Below are 19,658 nucleotides of genomic sequence, written 5' to 3' on the forward strand. Positions count from 1 at the left end.
TTAGCTCGAGTGTGTCCATTCCCTGGGAAAAACATGTAGAAGTAGGCAGGCCCCTTGGGAGAGCGACCCTACCGTCACGCAGTGGTCGCTAGAAACTGGCCAGACAAGCGCGTTTGCCCACGGCGAGGTCTTCGACCGCTCAGTCTGACCCTTCCCTTGTGTCCTGTACAGCGCCGTGCGAGCACAGCTGCAGGTACCCGGCGAGAACGAGCGGAGTAGTTCACGTTCGGCCGACACCGCCCGTATCACAGCCGGGGGCTGCGCCGTCCGCGCTCTGTACGCAGCTGATGGAAGGGGACAGTTCACTGTACAGAAGTTGTATTGTGGGTACTACGGGTCGGTGGTAGCTGCTTCGTTCCGCTTGTGGAAACACTCGTGACTGTTCGAGACACATTAGATGCCAGACATCCTGCCGGCCCGAGGGGGACCGTTGTTCTGTACATATGTAGAGATAAAGCGCATGTGCTGGATGCTAGGTTTTGCGCGCGTCATTTAAACGATGGCGAAGAAGAGTTTTTTTGTACGGGATACGTTGTGGGAAAGCGCAATGAGAAAAAAGTACGGGACGTCATAGATCAGAATGTGTTTGATATTGTGCACAGGACGTATTGTGTAGCTGGTATGCAGACGCGAAGAGATTTGCACATGCCGAAATAAAATGGCGACATCTAGCCGTTCAAGGGATATGTCAACAAAACCACACCATATCAAACCACCTTACGAGATGAGCAGAAGTAGACGTCGAAAACCAGTCACTTATTTCAGCAGATGCCGGAATTTTCGTCAGTGGGGGCGTGACTTCCAGAAACAGCACTGGATAAACTTTGGAAATACAGTGTAATTTATTTTTGTTTTTCAGAATTACATCCACAGCACTGAACACTGGACTTTGATTCTAGAATGGCCCTCAGGTCATCCAGATTTTAATATTTCCTTCACTTCCCTAAGTCACTGAAGGCGATTTCCTTTTTCATTTCTTATTTATTTTTTTAATTTAGATGGGGCTGTTTGTCTCCCCGTCCATTGAATATCACTTCATTGCAATTTAAGGATCACGGTCATATATTTGACCTTTCCCTAGCGGTAGACCTCATTTTGTATACTGTGGCGATAGATTACACGGCTAAAACAAATTTTTCCTCTTGCATGTTTTGCGAGTTGCGGCTCGAGTTTTGTCGTTGTAACGTAGAACGCAATGTTCCCAAAAAAGATTTCGTACTTCACTTGCCATTTGAAGGTAGTTTACAACGAAATGGTCAGCACCCGATCGTGATCTGTGAGGCTGATCCGTCATTACGAGCTGCTGAGTGAGTGGCATGGTTGATCCGACGAATCACATGCCAGCGTTTTCTGTGCTGCGTCCTGGCCGGGCATTAGTGTGCCAATAGGCGGGCGTCTCGCGCAGCAGCGCGCTGGCCTGTGGGCCAATGATCGTTAGGCGCTGCTGGGATCCCAGGACCTGGCGCGTCGCCATGTCTGTCCGAAGGCGCACCTACCGGTGCCGTCCAATAACGCAGCCTAGGAAAGCCATGTTCTATCACATTACCGCCAGCAGCCGCTAACTTTGAAGGTTTCTACTGGCCCATCCTCTCCCTTCGCATCAGTTTGCTCAGTCTGCTCATCTTCCTCTACCCCAGCGCCACCAACCAATATCTTTCAAACACTCCTCAGGTATTTCCCATATCTGCCCGTTGAAACCTTATCCTGAACATCATTTGATACTGTACATGAATGCTTTAATGTAAAGTTTTTCTTCATCTGGCAAAAATCGTTCGCTCTCCATCAGCATGGGAAATTTCCATTTCCTGTTTGCAGGACCCTTCTTGTATACTGTATTACTTCTAAATTTCTTTTTGCTATCAGCTTCAAAGACTGTCAGGCTTACTAATCTTTAGTTCCGTGTTCGGGAGGACTGCACTTTAAATCCTTGTCCAGATTTACGTTGCCAGTTATTTCCATAGATCACCAAGGTAAATGGCGGAACTGTTTCTGCGAAAGGGCACTGACTACCTTCAACGATCTGACCTTTGTTCCGTCCAGCGACCTCATCGTCAGCGTGATGTTAAGCCCTGGTATTCATTTTTCCTCATCATTAGCTCCGCCCTACATCCTTGGTTTCAGTCCTTCCTCTATCCGAACTCTCTAATTTTTTTACACATCTCTTCCCGTTTTTTTTTTTTTTTTTTTTTCGTCTCAATGTGTTTTAATGCAGATATCATTTCTTTTTCACACTTCCCGGCCTTTATTCCCGTAAAAGCATTTGGAGCTGGAGTGTAACTTGAATAATGACGTTCTCATTTCGTCCATGATGGTACCGCATATACTTCCTATGTTTTTAAAACTGCACAGGGACTTTCCTCACTTGAAATGTTGCTGTTCGTATTTTAGTGTTGGGTTGCCAACATCCTGAGAAATATGCCCAGCAAGATCCGATAATATCTAGGAGAAGGAACTGATCATAGCCGTCATTGTGGATCCGTCTTCTCGTTCACGTAAGCATCCCAAGGATTCTCAGACCTTTATGAAAGGCAGCATTAGCAGATTGTCATCTTCAAGAAGTCATTCTGAAATAATGCTGAATTTTGGCCTACAGATTATACGACAGGCAAGTCCGATTAGGAGTTGAATGAAACTGTAGTGAAATGGACACAGTTTTAGAGCACCCTCGGAACGGGGTCTGAGCAGAGCAGAGGAGCGGGCGTATCACCCCCTTGGGACGACAGGGCGCGCTCTGTGGTCAGAAGGCTAGTGGAGACGGACTGCGCTCAATACTCCACTCCAGCACGTGCCTCGGCTAGTCTCGGCAGCGTCTCTCTCTCTCTCTCTCTCTCTCTGCACCCACGCCGCAGGCAGGCCACGCATCCACCGCCGGGGCCTGGGTGTAGTAATGGCTGCTGCTGCAGGCAAGGGCGAGCAAGGGCACGCCTGCCACACCTGCATTTCTGCCCTCTGGGGCAGCGAGCGGATTTACCACAGTCATGGGACGTCGATGTCTTCATGCGGATTATGGAGAAATCACATTCCTCACACATCCCCGAAAGAGATACAGGCCTTTTTAAAAAGGATTACAAGAAGTTTTGCCCCGAGTTTTACCAGTATAAATCAGTAGACCACAATCCTTTTAATCATTACTCCGGCGCTGTGTTTAAATTTACTACTGAACGGGTGATATTGCTTCACCACAGCACGTAAAATTACATGTTTCAGGAATCGTGGTTCGTACTTAATATACCGTCCTCATGCTTGATTTTTCCTTTGGCCTATACCACTAGAAAGAAATCTAAATTTGCCTTTCTTAACGAATGACGTGAGCAGTTTTTTCTTGTACATTATGAGACGGCACCTGTCACATCGTAAATCGGCACGTGCACTTCACTTTCCAAGAAGACGCGCGCGCGAAAATGTAGTTTTTCAGGTCATATCTCGGGTCTATCAGTCACAGAGAAGAAGGGTAAGTATTTTGGATAGCTGATACCCTAGCGACCATTCTCATATCTAACGGAAAAGCGGGCATTATGCAGCTGCCCTACGGTACTGGGTCAAAATTTAAACATTGCACACTTCCTCCAACCCATGCAAATTGAGCAAATCGGTTGGTTCTTTCGCACTATATGTGATCTTCTAGAGTAGGCCTCCGGCGGCTTATAAGAATATCATTTGTTCTTCGGCAGTTCCTGAGAAAATCCCGAAAAACCATGATTTTTTGGGTACGAAAAGTATCAATTGTGGGGATGGGAGGCCACTTCTATGATTGCTGTTCATGGCAAATAGTCGAACCATACGTTCTTAAGATGAAACTCCGGAAAACATCGAAAATTTTTCTATATAATTATCCGTTGCCGAGATCCTGAGGTCCAGAGATACCGTATTTATAATTTAATGTATGCACGTAATATTCAGACTGTAGTTTTAACTAACGTAGTGAACACACAGAAAGTTCTAGGGACATCGCAAAGGTTCCAAGGGCACCAAACTGCGAGCATGTTGTTAGGCTGCATTTTTTTTCACCTAGAAAACTTTGATGCGCTGTTTTTTTTTGTAAGGCCGGCCGCGGTGGTCTCGCGGTTCTAGGCGCGCAGTCCGGAACCGTGCGACTGCTACGGTCGCAGGTTCGAATCCTGCCTCGGACATGGATGTGTGTGATGTCCTTAGGTTGGTTAGGTTTAAGTAGTTCTAAGTTCTAGGGGACTGATGACCACAGCCATTTGAACCATCTTTTTGTAAGGACACTTACCGCCTATACGAATATGCCCGAAGTGGTACTGCCATTACAAAAACTGGGTTAAAAAGGATCCTAACATGCCTGAAAAACTTAAAATGACTGCCAAAAATTGAGTAAAGCAGGAAAAGTGTCATTCCTCAATATATTTCAAGATATAAATCATGAGGCGGGCGTTTTCAGTGAATTGAAACCGATGAGCAAAGCATCTAGAAAAAAATGAAAAGCAGAGTTTTTTGTGTTAGGCTTATATATGCGTACTTATTTTTTGTTTGTATGTGTGAAAGTATATAACTTTGTCGAACTGATTGACCTATAGAATTCTTTTTATATAACCGGCTCATCCTGCTCTGGCAAGGAAAAGAAGGAAACCAGCGGGAAAATGTTGCTGTTGAAGCACAAAAATTGAGAGGCCAGACAAACGTGTGATTCCTGAAGGGTGGCAGCAGCCTTTTCAGTAGTTGCTGGAGCAACTGTCTGGATGATTGACATTGCTGCCTTGTTACATGAACCAAAACCGGCCTGCTGAGCTGGTACCGCGGACCGGTGAAAGCAAGAGGAAGCTACAGCCATAATTTTTCCCTGAAGGCATTCAGCTCTACTGTATGGTTAAATGATAACAACATCCTCCTGGGTAAAATATTCCGGACGTAAAAGTCTACTATCAGGAAAAACAAAACTAGCAGTCTACGATTAGGAGCGTGGAATGTTAGATCCCTCAATTGGGCAGGTAGTTTAGAAAATTTAAAGAGGGAAATGGATAGGTTGAAGCTAGATGTAGTGGGGATTAATGAAGTTCTGTGGCAGGATGAACAGGACTTTTGGTCTCGTGAATACAGGACCATAAATACAAAATGAAATATTGTTATTCAAGAGTTAGGTTAGTAACGATTAAGGAAATAGGTATCGAAGTAAGCTACTACAAACGGCATAGTGATGGAATTATCGTAGTCAAAGACAGATACGAAACCAACACCAATCACTTTAGTACACGTTTATATACCGACTAACTACGCAGATGATGGACTGTTTGGAAGGAAAAAAAGTATAATGAGATAAGAGATTATTCAGATAGTTAAAGCAAACGACAATTTAATTGTGATTGGGGGGGGGGGGGGGGAATTGGAATTCGATTGTAAAAAAGGAAGACAACGAAAAATAGTAGACGAATATGGACGGGAGAATGGAATGAAAGAGGAAGGCGCCTGGTAGAAATTTGCACAGAGAATAATTTAATCGTTGCTAACACTTTGTTTAAAATCATGAAAGAAGAGAGTATACGTGAATGAGAGCTGGAGACATCGAAAGGTTTAAGACTGAATATAGCGGATGGTTATATTATTAAAGTCCAGATACCCCAGAGGTCCAGTGTGGGCTGTATTTATCGTTAGGCAGCCAAACTTCTTAGATACTCTAATATGTTATTGCGGAACCGATTAACGCTGGAAAAAAATTAGTTCCAGTTTTTGCCACCAGCTGCAAGTTTGCCCTGTGAAGGCAAGAAAGACGTACCGAAATGTTGCGTTATAAAATTGGTTAGGTCAAACAATTGACAAAGGCTTAAAGTTGATTTTATTATTAACTGCCGCTTGCACAGTTTGTTCAGTATGAGCACCGGGGACGTCGACGAGATTCTATATCCGTAAAACAACGTGATAAAAAGTTGCTCACAGCAGTTCCGGTGGAATCTGAGTAACGTTTTCTTGTATACTGGCCTTCAGATCAGGTAGAGACCAAACGTGTTCCTGGTAAACTCGTACTTTTAGATACCACCACACGTTTCAGATCAGGTGATCTTGCAGGGCATGCATGTGGAAATCCTCTGGGGATAACACGTTCGTGGAAGGTTACATTAAGCAGGTCTTCCACTGGGCGACCGACATGAGGTCACCCTCTTGAAAACGGTGGTTTCCACACAGTGGCGCTCATCCAAAGCAGGACTCACAAGGTGGTATCAATAACGTGCTGACGACACGTACACCTGACAGGCCCGGCGGCTGTATTCTCTTCCAATTAGAACGGACCGAGAATAAATGTGCATGTGAATTCCTACTACACCAGTCACATCCGTCGACTGCAGTGGCTCTTCGTGTACAACATGCGGTTTAACAGTGCTCCCAATTCGGCGGGTCTGTGAGTTCACTGCATCCAGAAAGGATATAGTATGTTTCGTCACTCCATAGAATATTGCCAGGCCACATATCATCAACTTCGAACTGAAGAGCAAATTCAGAACGAAATAGATCGCAAAATTTGCCATTCTGTTGATCGTGTGATGGACAATTTTCGTGACACTGTACGACCACGACCACTTGCACTACTGGGGCACATTCTGCATGGTCAGTTATAGCGACGGCAACCTCGTCAACTGCTTCCGCCGGGATATGATGCCGTCCGCTTCCAGGTGCCACACAAAGCTCATTCGTATTTTAGAATTTCATTATCATCGTCCTCTCCTCAGATCTTTCAATGGACGATAATCTCTCAATGCAGCACTTTAATTGCTGCCGTTTCCATAAATAAGTTTCACTTGCTAACAGCACGGGTCTCTTCTCGATAGCCAAACTGTTCACTCGCGTTATGGTTTGCAAAATCACAGCGTGAATGTCATACTGTCATACAGACAGTGCACAGCGCCAGATTTGCTCCTGACTACCACAATTGCATTGGCGTATCTACCAAGTTTCGCTGCTATACGATGATTACAGCCCACACTGGACATCCGTGAATAGCTACACTTTACTTATAACCACTAGGTATACTGGTAAAACAAATTTCGGACCCAGATTTTAAACTGTTAAGACATTTCCGGGAGCAGATGTGGATTCTGACTACAATTTAATGGTTATGAACTGTCGATTACAGCTAAAGAAATTGCAAAAAGGTGGGAAATGAAGGAGATGGGGTCTGGACAAGTTGAAAGAACAAAGGGTGGTTGAGAGAGGGAGCGTTATACAGCGATTGACAAGAACAGGGGTAAGGGATACAGTAGAATAAGAATGGATACCTTTGAGAGGTGAAATAGTGAAGGCACAGAGAGTCGGGTAGATGAAAAGACAAGGCCGAATAGAAACCCGTAGCTATCATAGGACGTATTGAATTTAATTGAGGGAAGGAGAAAACATGGGATAGGAAATGCAAAATGGCTAAGCAGGGATAGCTGAATTCCTTTGGAGAAAGGAGAAGCAGTTATAAGAATATCAAGAGCTCAGATGGAAAACTAGCACTAAGCAAAGAAAAGAGAGCTGAAAAGTGGAAGGGATATATAGAAGGGCTATACAAGGGAAATGAACTTTACGTAAAAAGAAGAGGAAGTAGCTGAAGATGAGATAGCAAATGCGATACTGCGAGAATAATTTGACAGAGCACTGAAAGACCTAAGTCAAAACAAGGCCACTGGAGTAGGCGACATTCCGTCAGAACAGCTAATACGCCCCGGAGAGCCAACGATAAGAAAACTGTTCCACCTGATATCCAAGGTAGGTGAGAAAGGGAAATCCCGTCAGACTTCAAGAAGAATGTAATAGTTCTAATTCCAAAGAGAGCAGGCGCTGACAGGTGTGAATATTATCGAACTATCAATTAATAATTCATGTTTGCAAAATACTAACACAAATTAATTACAGAAGACTGGAAAAACTGGTAGAAGCATCCTTCGCGAACATCAGTTTGGATTCCGGAGAAATCTAGGCACGCGCGAAGCATTTTTGATCCTATGACTTGTCTTAGAAGATCGGTTAAGTAAAGTTAAACCTACTGTCATAACTTTTGTAGATTTGGAAAAAGATTTTGATAATGTCAGTTGGAATACACTCTTTAAAATTCTTAAGGTAAAAGGGTAAAAAATACAGGCAGCGATGGAATGAAGAGTGACGAGTGGTTGAGAAGGGAGTGAGATAGGCTTGTAGGTATCCCCGATGTTATTCAATCTGCGCTATGAACAAGCAGTGTACAAAGCCAAAGACAGATTTGGAGAATGAATTTAAGGTTTGGGAGAAGAAATAACAACTTTGAGGATTGCCGATGACACTGTGATTCTGTCAGACAGAGCAAAGGACCTGGAAGCGCATTTGAGCGGTATGGGCAGTATCTTGAAAGGAGGATATGACATGAACATCACCTAAAGCAAACCAGGGTAATGGAATGTAGTCGAATTAAATCAAGCGATGTTGAGGAAATTTGATTAGGAAATGAGGCAGTAGAAGTAGTAGAAGAGTTTTCTATTTTGGCAATAAAATAATTGATGATGGCCGAAGCGGAAAGGATATAAAAAGTAGACTGCTAATGACAAGAGTAGCTTTTCTGAAGAAGAGAAATTGTCAACAGGGAATGTAGATTTATGTGCTAGGGAGTTTTTTTTTTTTTTTTTTTTTTTTGTGAGGTTATTTGTAGTGTAGTCCTGCACGGAAGTGAGACGGGAGAGATAAACAGTTCAGACAAGAAGAGAATAGAAGCTTTTGAAACGTATCGCTACAAAAGAATACTTAAGATTAGATCGTGTAACCAATGAGGAGGTACTGATGAGGGGAACATGGCAAGTGGCATATTCCGATTTCCCAGAAACTTCTCTCAGCGGAAGAGGAGTCAAAGCGAACACGTGTTTCTGGTACAGTTAGCAGGTTCGAAAGGATGTACGGTGTAGTAGCTACTGGGGATGAGGTGGTGGTATGCACAGGATAGTGTCGCGGGGAGAGCTACATCCAATGAGTCTCCAGACTGAGTGCTACAACACCAGGAAGCCACAAAGAAAATTATTAGTGTATGATGATGGCAGGAACGAAGACAAATGGAACAGATTGTTCGGAAATTATTCTACGATAAACTGTTTGAGCTGCATCTAGATGTAAACAAACGGCGTCGTATTCTTCTACACGACGACATTCTGCTGGATTTTTCCAGGCAATTTCCACCACCATTTCGGAGATATGTTACTCCTGTATTAGCACTCCCTCTACACACTACTTTGCGCCAATTGTCTCTTTTTGTCAACTTCGTTGTGATAAACCTTGTGGTTAAATTATTGATAGGCTATGATATTCACGAATAATTAAATATCTCGTAGACTTCCAGTCAAGCCTATATTGGGAATATTTCTGACGCCAATGTTTTGTTTGCGCAGGCGCGGGTGTCAAGATGGAGCACCTGCAGGCGGTGCTGGACCCCAGGAAACAGGAACTACTGGAGGCGCGCTTCCTGGGCCAGAGGGTGAGTACTGCGGCTCACGCTCGTGCGTCACGCTCCGCGCCGCTCCCAGGTCGATACTTGTCACGCGCCTGCACACCTCCTCTGGACGCAGCCGCCGCAAGTCTCGGGGCTCTTTCTCTGTCTTAGCGTATTTCTGGTTTCGCTGCTTGGGAACGGATAAAAGCGCGTTCCATAAATACATCCGTCATTTTCACATAGTGACCACTATTCTTCGTTGTACAGCTTTGCCAACGGCGTACTACAGACTCTATCCCGGTCTCGTAAAAACCTGAACCAGCTTTGACGACAGCTTCTCATTCTGGAAAATGTTGGCCGTTTTGTTCATATTTCATGGACCCAAAGAGAGAGAATTCTGAAGGTACTAAATCAGGGTTGTACTGCGGATTTGGTACGATAGTTCAGACATAGCTGACCGTGAGATCCATGGTCACAAAAAAATGGCTCTGAGCACTATGGGACTTAACATCTATGGTCATCAGTTCCTAGAACTTAGAACTACTTAAACCTAACTAACCTAAGGACAGCACACAACACCCAGTCATCACGAGGCAGAGAAAATCCCTGACCCCGCCGGGAATCGAACCTGGGAACCCGGGCGTGGGAAGCGAGAACGCTACCGCACGACCACGAGCTGCGGACATGGTCACAAAACTACTGTGGGGTCTGCAGTTACCTGATTGGAAGCGGGAGTTTTCCTTCTCTGGCTTGACTCTGATAATTTGGGGTTTCAGCCTAGTCAGTGTCACAATGCAGCGTTCTGAATTGCTTTGGGCTCAAAGACACGCAAACGAAGCACACCCTGCCCGTCCCAGAACACTGTGCACGTCACTTTGCCTGCAAGTAGGCGTGTCTAGAACTAAGATGTGTCTTGAACTACTTCTTTGATGGTGAATTCCCTACTCATCGTTCCATGACCTGTATGTTGGTTTCCTGCGTGCTGCGTAATACCGCGTCTCATCTTTAGTGATCATGGTGTTTAGAAAGCCATTACATTCAACCTCGTGTTGCTCTAAGAGATCTAAAACCGTGGACCCGCCTCTCACACTTTCCGGTAAACATGGTTGAGTATCATGTTTTCCAAGGCGTTACAGCCGACATTCATGTGTCCACACAGTTCTTTGATAGTAATCAGCGATCGAGATGCTGTTCATTATGAGGGATGAAAACTGAGCATAGTGGAAAAGAGAGAGAGGGGGGGGGGGCGGTGGCGGGGAGGGCGATTTGTGGTGCACACTCTTCTCACCACTGCTGAACGCATTACATCTACTGTATTGTTTCCACACACGTTCAGCAAGCTGCTATGTATTTCAGTTGGCGCAATTTGTTCAGCAGTAGGACTCCAAAGGCGTATGTCTATTTTATAAACATCTTTATAATGCTCCATTGCTACACCTCCTTGTCACAGAACAACGAAACCAACAGGATATTAGCAGGAAAATTAAAAAATTATTACTACAGCAATGAAACCTCTCTGGGTCGCGCGCAAAGGAAGGATAAAAAATAATGGAATAACATCGTATTTTGAACAAATCAGGTAATAATTTCCCTGTGCGTCAGGTGACTCTAAGCATGGTCCAGTGAGCTCAATGTGACAACCACACGTAACTCCAGAAGACGGCCATTATGTCAGTCGTGAAAAAATTGTTCATTTAAATAGGACCGTCAGGTGAACGTGGTAAGCGGAAATAGACGTTCTGCAAATCAAAGATTTCTTAGTTCGCACTGTGACTTCATCTTCAAAGGAACTTTGTCATGCAGTCATTAGTATCGTGCATCAGATAAATTTGCAGTACTTTATATAGATTACCTTACAACGTATTTTTTTTTTACTGTAATTGACTTTCAACCTTCCTTCTGAGTAATGATACACTACGTGGTCTGAATGGTGATACATTACCTGCAGTGACCGTAGATCCTGGTACAAGCGTCGTACTGAGGAAGAGGAAGCTCGTTTATGTTTGGAAATTCGCAATGTTTGGGAGGAAGAGGATAGATTTTGCAGAGGAAGAGGATAGATTTTGCAGACATCCATGTGTTGCTAGATTGATCACTTGTTGAGACTGGTAATATTTGAGAAAAACCTAAATTGTAGTCTCGTTGAAGAAACCATTACAACATTCGTATGGAGCGATGTTCGGATAGCCATATCACAGTGCTGGGTAGGTATTGTAGCTTATTTTCTTAGAACATGATCCCATTGTCTAAACCATTTAGTCTTCTTGCTCGGAGGAGCACCATAACAATTGTCATATATTTTGCAAACTTTGCTACTATGTAAGTAAACTTACATGGTGTCTGAGTATGTGTAAGCACTCTACAAAAGTTTGGCAGATGGACAAAACAAATACTACAGGCGAGCCCAATTTACCTAAGAAGACTCGGGAAAAACCATCGGATAGATGGGACTTAGAAAAAGACAGCTGGATTCATTTGGCAGTGGGAATATAAAAATCAGCAGAATAAGAACAACCTGGTGGATTTCTATTTTGCACACCGGCTCAAAGCAAAAAAAGTCCAATAAACATGCACTCTAAAGTGCATACCTGAAGAGCTATGCGCACTCGTTCATCTTCGCTACTGTGAAACACATCTTCTACCGGTGAAGTGGTCCTAGCTCTTAAGGTACGCATTTTAGAGCTCTTGTTGACTGGACATTTCGATCTTGTTTCAGTCCGTACTAGCTCTTCCCAAAATATGGAAAATGAAGACCTTCCAATTGAAGAGATGTGTTTCACAGTATCGAAGATGAAACACTGTTAGAGATATCAATGTCAATAGTGAGAGCTTATACTTCCGGCATTAAAATAACCAAAAAGTATGGTCCAGTGTAACTCTTCTGTTTCATTTTCTGGTGGCGTTGAAAATAATTTAATGGCGGCTAACAGGAGTTACTTAACAATAATATTTGAGGAACCACTTGGTCCTGCTGCAAGTGAGTCCTTCGCGTTCCAGAGTTAGTGAGAGGTTTCTGAACACAGATAGGAAACTGTCCAGGCCGGAGAAAGAGCAGGGCACACTCTTCCTATAGGGTCACGCCTAGCAACGCATTGTGGTTGTCAAACCAAAATTTGGATTGATATTAGCGTTACTTTTTTTTGTGAAAGTCAGAAATATTAGAACGTGTGAAAAATGATTGACATTGCACAAACCCCTAGGATGTCCTTAATAGTTTTCCTTGTGGGTCTCCCTCTCCCTCTCCCTCCAGTGGTGTTCTAGCTCTGTTTACTCATATCTCAGAATGCTGTAACTTACTGCGACTTTGACTCTGTGATACACTTGCTCTGATACCCTGAAGCTGTGTTCCGTGGTGCTGTCTGTTATATTGTGGGCTTTGAGGTGGTGAACTTTTCAGACTGTCTGTTGTTTTGGCTTGAATACTGATTAGTAAATGGATTAGTGACAGTTAGCTCTAAGTAGGTGTCAAATGACGTTCGGGCAGTTCTATCATAGTCACCCGCCCGCCGCACCTTTCTCCGTTGAGCGTCTCCATATTAGGAAAGTGCTGTGTGTGTGGGAGAAAAAAAAGTGAGGTAGTCCAGATGCGATGTAAATGGGAAAAAATTTGACACAGAAGATGGTCTAGTATGTACCTATGACATCCACTCGTCCTGCTCAAAAAATGAAAAAAAAAACTTTGATTTTCTTTGCTGGATGCCTTCATTGTCTGCTATTGAAAGACAGACTGTTGAATTTTTTGTCGATTTTTGACGGTCTAATTATTAAATGTTTGTTTTCAGTAGCGCTATGATCCGTGCAGCATCATTGTTTTCACACCTGTGCTTTACTATTTTCACGAAAACTGTCTCTCAGAACACTAGAAATGATTATACATACATGTTGAAATGTATTGATCATGAAAGAATGATTAAGATTAGATGGGCGGATCGAATTACTAATAAGAAGAAACTAAATCGAGTTGAGGAACAAAGAAATTTATAGCGCAACTTGACTAATAAAAAGGATCGTCCGAAAGGACACGCCCAGAGGGATGAATGATTAGTCAATTTGGCAACTGAAGGAAGTCAGTGCAGAGGGGCCGGGTAAAGGTAGACCGAGGCTGGAATACAATAAGCAAGCTCAATTGGATGTAGGTTACGGCAGTAACCATGCAGAGATGAAGAGGCTTACACAGTAACTTGGAGAATTGCATCAAACCAGTCCTCAAACTGAAGACAAGAGCAACAACAATAATAATAACCATGTTGTACACTCTAACATCTCGTCTTCATATAAAAAGATGTAAGACTTTCTCAAAGATTAGTACCTTCCTAGCATTACGCACTAGAATACTTTTCAGCGTTAATAAAACTGGTTACTTAGACACTCTTCCGCACACGCATGTAAACATAAAATAATATGTAGGGTGTAATTAATTTCTCTTAGTGCCGTAAATCCATTTATTATAAACCAGGATGGGCCAGTGCTTTACGTGCAGGAACTCGTAATCTGGAAATTAATGGTACATAAATGTTCTCTGCGTACTATTCTTTATCAACTCGCATTATTCACATGTACCACGAAAACTTTAGTCAGTAAAAATATTACAGTGTTGTTTAATTTTGTGTGGTTTCCCTAAAACAAACACTCTGCACCAAATCAACGTTTTAAAAAATGTACCGATAATAAAAGAGCAGTTGCGAAATTCGATCCTCAGTCTGTAACGATTTCGGTGTCGTCAGGACGCCTAATTTCTGCCTTCCTTCCTTCCTTCCTTCCTTCTTTCCTTCCTTCCTTCCTTCCTTCCTTAATTATTTACTTGAACTCTTCTGACGTGGACCATTTTGATTTTCCTCCTTTTAGTACTAGCAAAATCTGTAGTACAAGCTTACAAAGTAAGACAACTAAAAATTCTCATCGTTTAATTTTACCGCCTTTTTTCGATTGGGGAAACATTCGTGATTAATTGCTTCCGAAAGTACATACATGGAGGAATTTGACAGTCCTAATAGATATTGTTTGTAAAAATGTGTAAATTTCGTTGATTCCAAAGAGCACTGCTCTCGGAATTCCTCTCTTAAAAAACAACCTTTTACACCTTATGTCGGGTGTGGTCATCGATGTATCCTATGGTGCTGACACAACGGACGTAATGACGTCACCCAATCAATAGCAGGCTGTTAGTCGCAGAGGATTGCACGCGCTACTTTGCACTCGCAATCGCCTGGGCAGTCCCTTTTTCAGGCAGTCGACTCTCTGCAGCCAACCTTCACAAAATACATTCAAAACGCTGTCCAGATCGCAGTGAGAAGCGAAGCAGAGACTTTAAATACTATATTCTGTTTGAAGATTTACTTTTTTGCTTTGATGCTTAGTAAGAGCTTAAGGTATGCCAGATTTGTATCTCTCAGTTTCTTTTAGTAGGTAATGGAGAACACTGATATCTCTTGTAAACTAATGTTTAGCACCGTCTGGTTACAGTTTATAGATTCAACATTCTACACATCCAAAAATCTCTAACATGTACTGCCACGAAAAATTGTGCGGTAGAAATACCTCGAAGTAGTAGTAACATGTGGATGAATTCTTAGTTCGGCAGTTACATTACCAGAACTTCGCAAGAACTTTGAAATTGGTTACGTGTTTGTGAAGTTTTCAATCATTAAGTTGTGATTTATTTTTTATGACGTTTTATTTTCTATTTTACATTTAAGAGGAGAAAACACACAGTAGAAAATATATTTAATATAATTTACTCTTATTTCATGTTCCAAAATAAGGAAACATAAGAGGAAAGTTGTTAAGTCACAAATTCCACGACACTTGCAGATAAGATTTCGGCATGTGTCAGCTTCTGCATAGATCAAAGAAAGATAACTAAGCAGTGCCGCCATACCAAAAGAGAATGTTTCCAAGAACGCCACCTATATGACGTCAGTGACAAACTCTCGCATAGTTGACTGGAAAGTTCCGTACGCCACTACGTATCAGAATGTGAGGGCCGACAAACTGAGGTAATGGATGAATTTTACGTTTCTCAAGACTATAAATTTTCCACCGACAGGAAAAAAAAGAACTAACAGTTGTAACTGACTGAGAAACGTTTGAATGTTTGTGTAATAGTATACAGAATAAAAGATAAGAGAGCTGAAATCGCCCCAGGTATAAAAAGAGGAACACTGAGCGACATGGGAGGATATGGAATGAAGCAGCAGCGCAAGGTAACACGAGACGGTTTCATCTGGGTGCCTCTGAGTTGTCGACTTCGCGGGATTCCACTTAGGGGCGCCTTTTGGGATTCCACGATTGCCTGCAGGCACCGCCCACGACTTGTGAGGGTTGAAGCTCGCTCTAAATGAGGGGTAACTTTTTTGAACTGAATTAAGTTTGTATAAAGGGATAGAGCACACTGGTTGCGAAATAGCCATCCGTTACCAGAAACGAACGAGTCTGAAACGTTGCTTGTTGCAGTGCCTATACCCTGCAACAAACTTCAGTAGTTTCCCTGCCGAAAACGTCAGTAATAAAATCGTGATAGATGCAGGATATCGTAAGAAGTAAAATTGTTAGGTCTTTACTCCATATAATGTAAAAGAAATACAATAAATCTTAAACTATGTAGTAGAGAAATTTGAAAATGATTCGTGTGGGTACTATACGAGTTCTTGTTATCTTTCTTTCCTAAAATTTTGTTCTTCTTGGGAGTTCAGATTTTTTAATGCTCCAGATACCGACAGCCTTGACTCTTAGGTTACTTATTTAGTCAGATTCGTATATGAAAGTTAGTCTGGAGCTGTCTTAAGGAGTGAATTCAAAAAAGTTTTTTTAAGGAATTTGATCATGTGTTCCCCAGTGCCGTTCCATTTCGTGTTAAATGAAGGCTTTCAATTTTGCCTATTCGTTCGTCATTTGTTATGATTTTGGGAATTACCAGTGTATGGTCTATTCGTGGCAAATTATTTGTGTTGTCGTATGACTTTTCTTCGATCTTATCGAGAACGTTTAATTGCCTGTTAATATTAGGCATTATTTTCTCAGTGTCATTGCCAACTCCCAGCGGAGGACTAAAAAGAAAGTAAAGTTTGTCGCTTGAAAGAATGCATAAGATGCAGTATTATTTATTTAAAGCTACTTCGTTACATACTGGTTCATCCCTCCCTCTCTGAGGAGGATCGCCGCTGTCGAGTAATTACGAGAAACAGCCTGCATTGTCTCACATAAAACGACATAACTTCCACATTTATTACTATTACTGCTGCTGCTGCTGCTGCGACTACTACTACTACTACTACTACTACTACTACTACTATTTATAGTGGTGGTGGTGGTGGTGGTGTTTCTTCTTCTACTGAAGATTTCTTACTTGGAAAATGTCTATTATTTCTGTGTACTGCCCACCATCTCAGTCTTTTAAACTTGGAGAGACCGCTTTCACCACACGTAACGGAATGTCTTTCCTGGGCTTCTGCGGAGCACTGCTTGTATCATTGCTCTACTTCCTACTTACGGACGACGGTGTAGACGGTTTCAGGTTGAACTCCCAGGACAATCACAAAAAGCAGGACGTCTCTTCCTTCCTGTAGGAAACTAAACGTTTGTGCTGAATCCATACACCAACATGTCTTTCAGCTTGTAAGGTTCGTCTAACGTGATCCTGTTTGCGGGTTCGTGGTATTCATCCGTTATTTAAAGTCAAGAGGAAAGCATAAATCTTACCTCTAATTACTTTGACTCAATAGAGAAATTTTATCGCCAACTTTTTTTGCGCAGTGTTTGATCTCAATCCAAGTTTACCTTCATTATTTCGAATTACGATCAATTTTCGTTTGCGTCCACATTCTTTGGCCCTGCTAGTTGTCAGCATACGTTATCATGTTTGCTCCTTTTCTCCTTAACGTTTATGTCTTCTGCACGACGCCTGATTCTTCGTTAGCCATATTACGTATAGTTGGTTTCTTTTCGAGCTTAGACCATTTATATTCAATGTGAGTTCTGCTGATCCTGTTTAGTAGCCCTATTGGCATTTTAGCCTTACCAGATTCAAAGTTCTCATACGTTTCACTGAAACTCTGGCAAGTTTCAGCTCTTCTGTTGCACAAAAGTTTGCTGTTGCCATAACTGACTCATTATCATCAAGTCATCGTTCAAAGTTGTTACCAAAAATCTTGAAAAGTACTTGACCAGATTTATACTTCAAATTTTTACACGGTACTGTAATGATCATTCGGGCGGACATAGGCTACCTGCTTTTTAATACATAAATACATACGTGCCGTGATTTAGAGGGTGTTCTGAAATTCCCTTTACAAACTTCTAGGACTTACAGATGTGAATGAGTTCGTAACATTTTGAATAGGAATCCATGTCTGGAAACGGACCATTTCCGTTCAACGACGGTTTCAATTCAGATGTTTAACTCATCCACTTCCGCTTGAGGATTTGAATTAGGCGTCACGCAGTACAGTTGATAGGTAACAATTTGCAAGGAAACGTAACGAAACGAAACTTCCATTTATCACTTAAGCATAGTTTTTTTTTGTATTAACACTGGAATACTATGTTCCATACGTACAGTATGATGGGTTCTGTTTTTTGTTTTGGAATAATGTAAAAACGTAATGTTTATGTCTCAGTACAAACAAATTTGCTTAAGTGATAAATGGATGTTTCGTTGTGTTTCCTTTCGAACTGTTACTGCGTCACTCCTAATTCAATTCCTCAAGCTTGTACTCACTTCCCTGTAAAAGTTCTAGAAATTTGTGACGGGAATTTCCGAACACCCTGTATAAGCGGAAACTTTATTACCGAAAATTTCGAAAAGTTGCTTAATTGGAATTATATTTCCTTACCCGCAGGGGACCTACATTGCGAGGTGTGTCGTCATAATTGTATCTATTATGTGTACATAAGATGTGGATGAATGTGTGGGGGTTTTGGTGTTTTGCTTGTGTAGCTGATTACGATGAGAGAGAAGAGGGAGGGCGTAACCCGGGGGCCGGCACATAGGCTACTCCTCTCAAATAGCACTAAGGGGACCGTCGAATTTAAGTGTCCATCCCACGGCCGGATCACCTCAACATTTGTTACTGGTCTTCACTCTGGAACACTGCGGAGAGGTTGCTCTATAGACGAAGACATTGGCGGAAGGTTTCCTGATATTCCCATCCATTGTTGGATGAGAACTTGTTCGCATTTCGACGTGTACTTCTCATCGTATTCATTACCTTACCAGTAACTTCTCCTGTCATCCCAGGTAAGTAATTAATTTTTCCGTCGATGTAAATTACAAAAAACTTTCAACTTCAATTCTTTTACTAACTGTTAATTCCTTTTTATTCGTGGATCCATGTAGTCCACAAACTTTTTTTTTCCATTAACATATTGCGTGTAGTATTGTGCGTCGCTGCATGCGAGATTTTTTCTTTCGCGTCAAATGTAACTCTTCCAAAATCGAAACCGTTTATGCTCATCGTACCCTTAAATTCCAGAGTCACTTTCGAAAACGTTACATCCGCTGACTGACCTTCAGGAACTGTTCTGAAAACAAATCTTAGAGCTGGGCATTTGAACGTTGCAGTTCTGACTACAAGCTCTCTTGGGGGCACTCTGTACGGTATGAAACAAAATTGGAGACTGCTGGCATTACTAAGGACTTGAGTTTGAAGAGGCGTGTTAGTGTTTCCTTGCTCTGCAGCAGATGTCGTCTTATTTGAACAGTTCACCGGCAGTCGACGAGCACTATACTGCAACCGCCTCCCTGGGCTCCGCCAGTAGTTATGAGGTTTGCACGATATTTTGTATGCGTATCAAATACCTTCACTTAATAGTTATCGTGTTCATAGTTCAACCCATTTGTGTCAACGCAAATCTGAAACGGTTCTTTGCAGTGTTCGGAACCTTCTTGCGTGCCATTTGCAGCGAATCTACACAGAGTAACTGCTGTGTCGGCATCCCGGCAGAGACCAAGAACACTGTAGTGAACTGCTCTTCCGCTGTTACTGAGTTGATCGGTTTTGGTGGAAGTTGTCACGGACGAAAAACAGTCGCATACTAATCCGTCACGATAAATAGTTCTGGCTGACGAGCCACGCTGCCAAGAACTAGCGCGAATTGCATTCAACCACCTTCAGTAGCATGTCTTTCCGTTCAAGCTCTGATTTCTCATAATTTATAACGGTGGTCATTTCTCTCTATGTAGGTGGGAGTATGCAAATTTTTTTCGCATTCGGAGGAGAAAGTTAGAGGTTTAAATTTCGTGAATAGATCTCATCGCATTGCTAAACGCCTTAAACCGTGT

At 42.4% G+C, this 19,658-nt stretch overlaps 1 protein-coding gene across 4 annotated transcripts in view; it reads left to right on the plus strand.

The window, feature by feature from the left end:
- LOC124606748 (serine/threonine-protein kinase tousled-like 2) overlaps positions 1–19,658 on the plus strand; it is a 583,729-nt gene that overhangs the window by 388,996 nt on the left and 175,075 nt on the right. For all 4 annotated transcript variants that reach the window (XM_047138785.1, XM_047138788.1, XM_047138789.1 and 1 more), the window contains one exon: positions 9,339–9,424. In XM_047138785.1, coding sequence (XP_046994741.1) covers positions 9,339–9,424 — 86 coding nt within the window. The remainder of the gene's footprint in view (positions 1–9,338; positions 9,425–19,658) is intronic.

This window comes from Schistocerca americana, chromosome 3, assembly GCF_021461395.2.
Source record: "Schistocerca americana isolate TAMUIC-IGC-003095 chromosome 3, iqSchAmer2.1, whole genome shotgun sequence".
Taxonomy (NCBI): domain Eukaryota; kingdom Metazoa; phylum Arthropoda; class Insecta; order Orthoptera; family Acrididae; genus Schistocerca; species Schistocerca americana.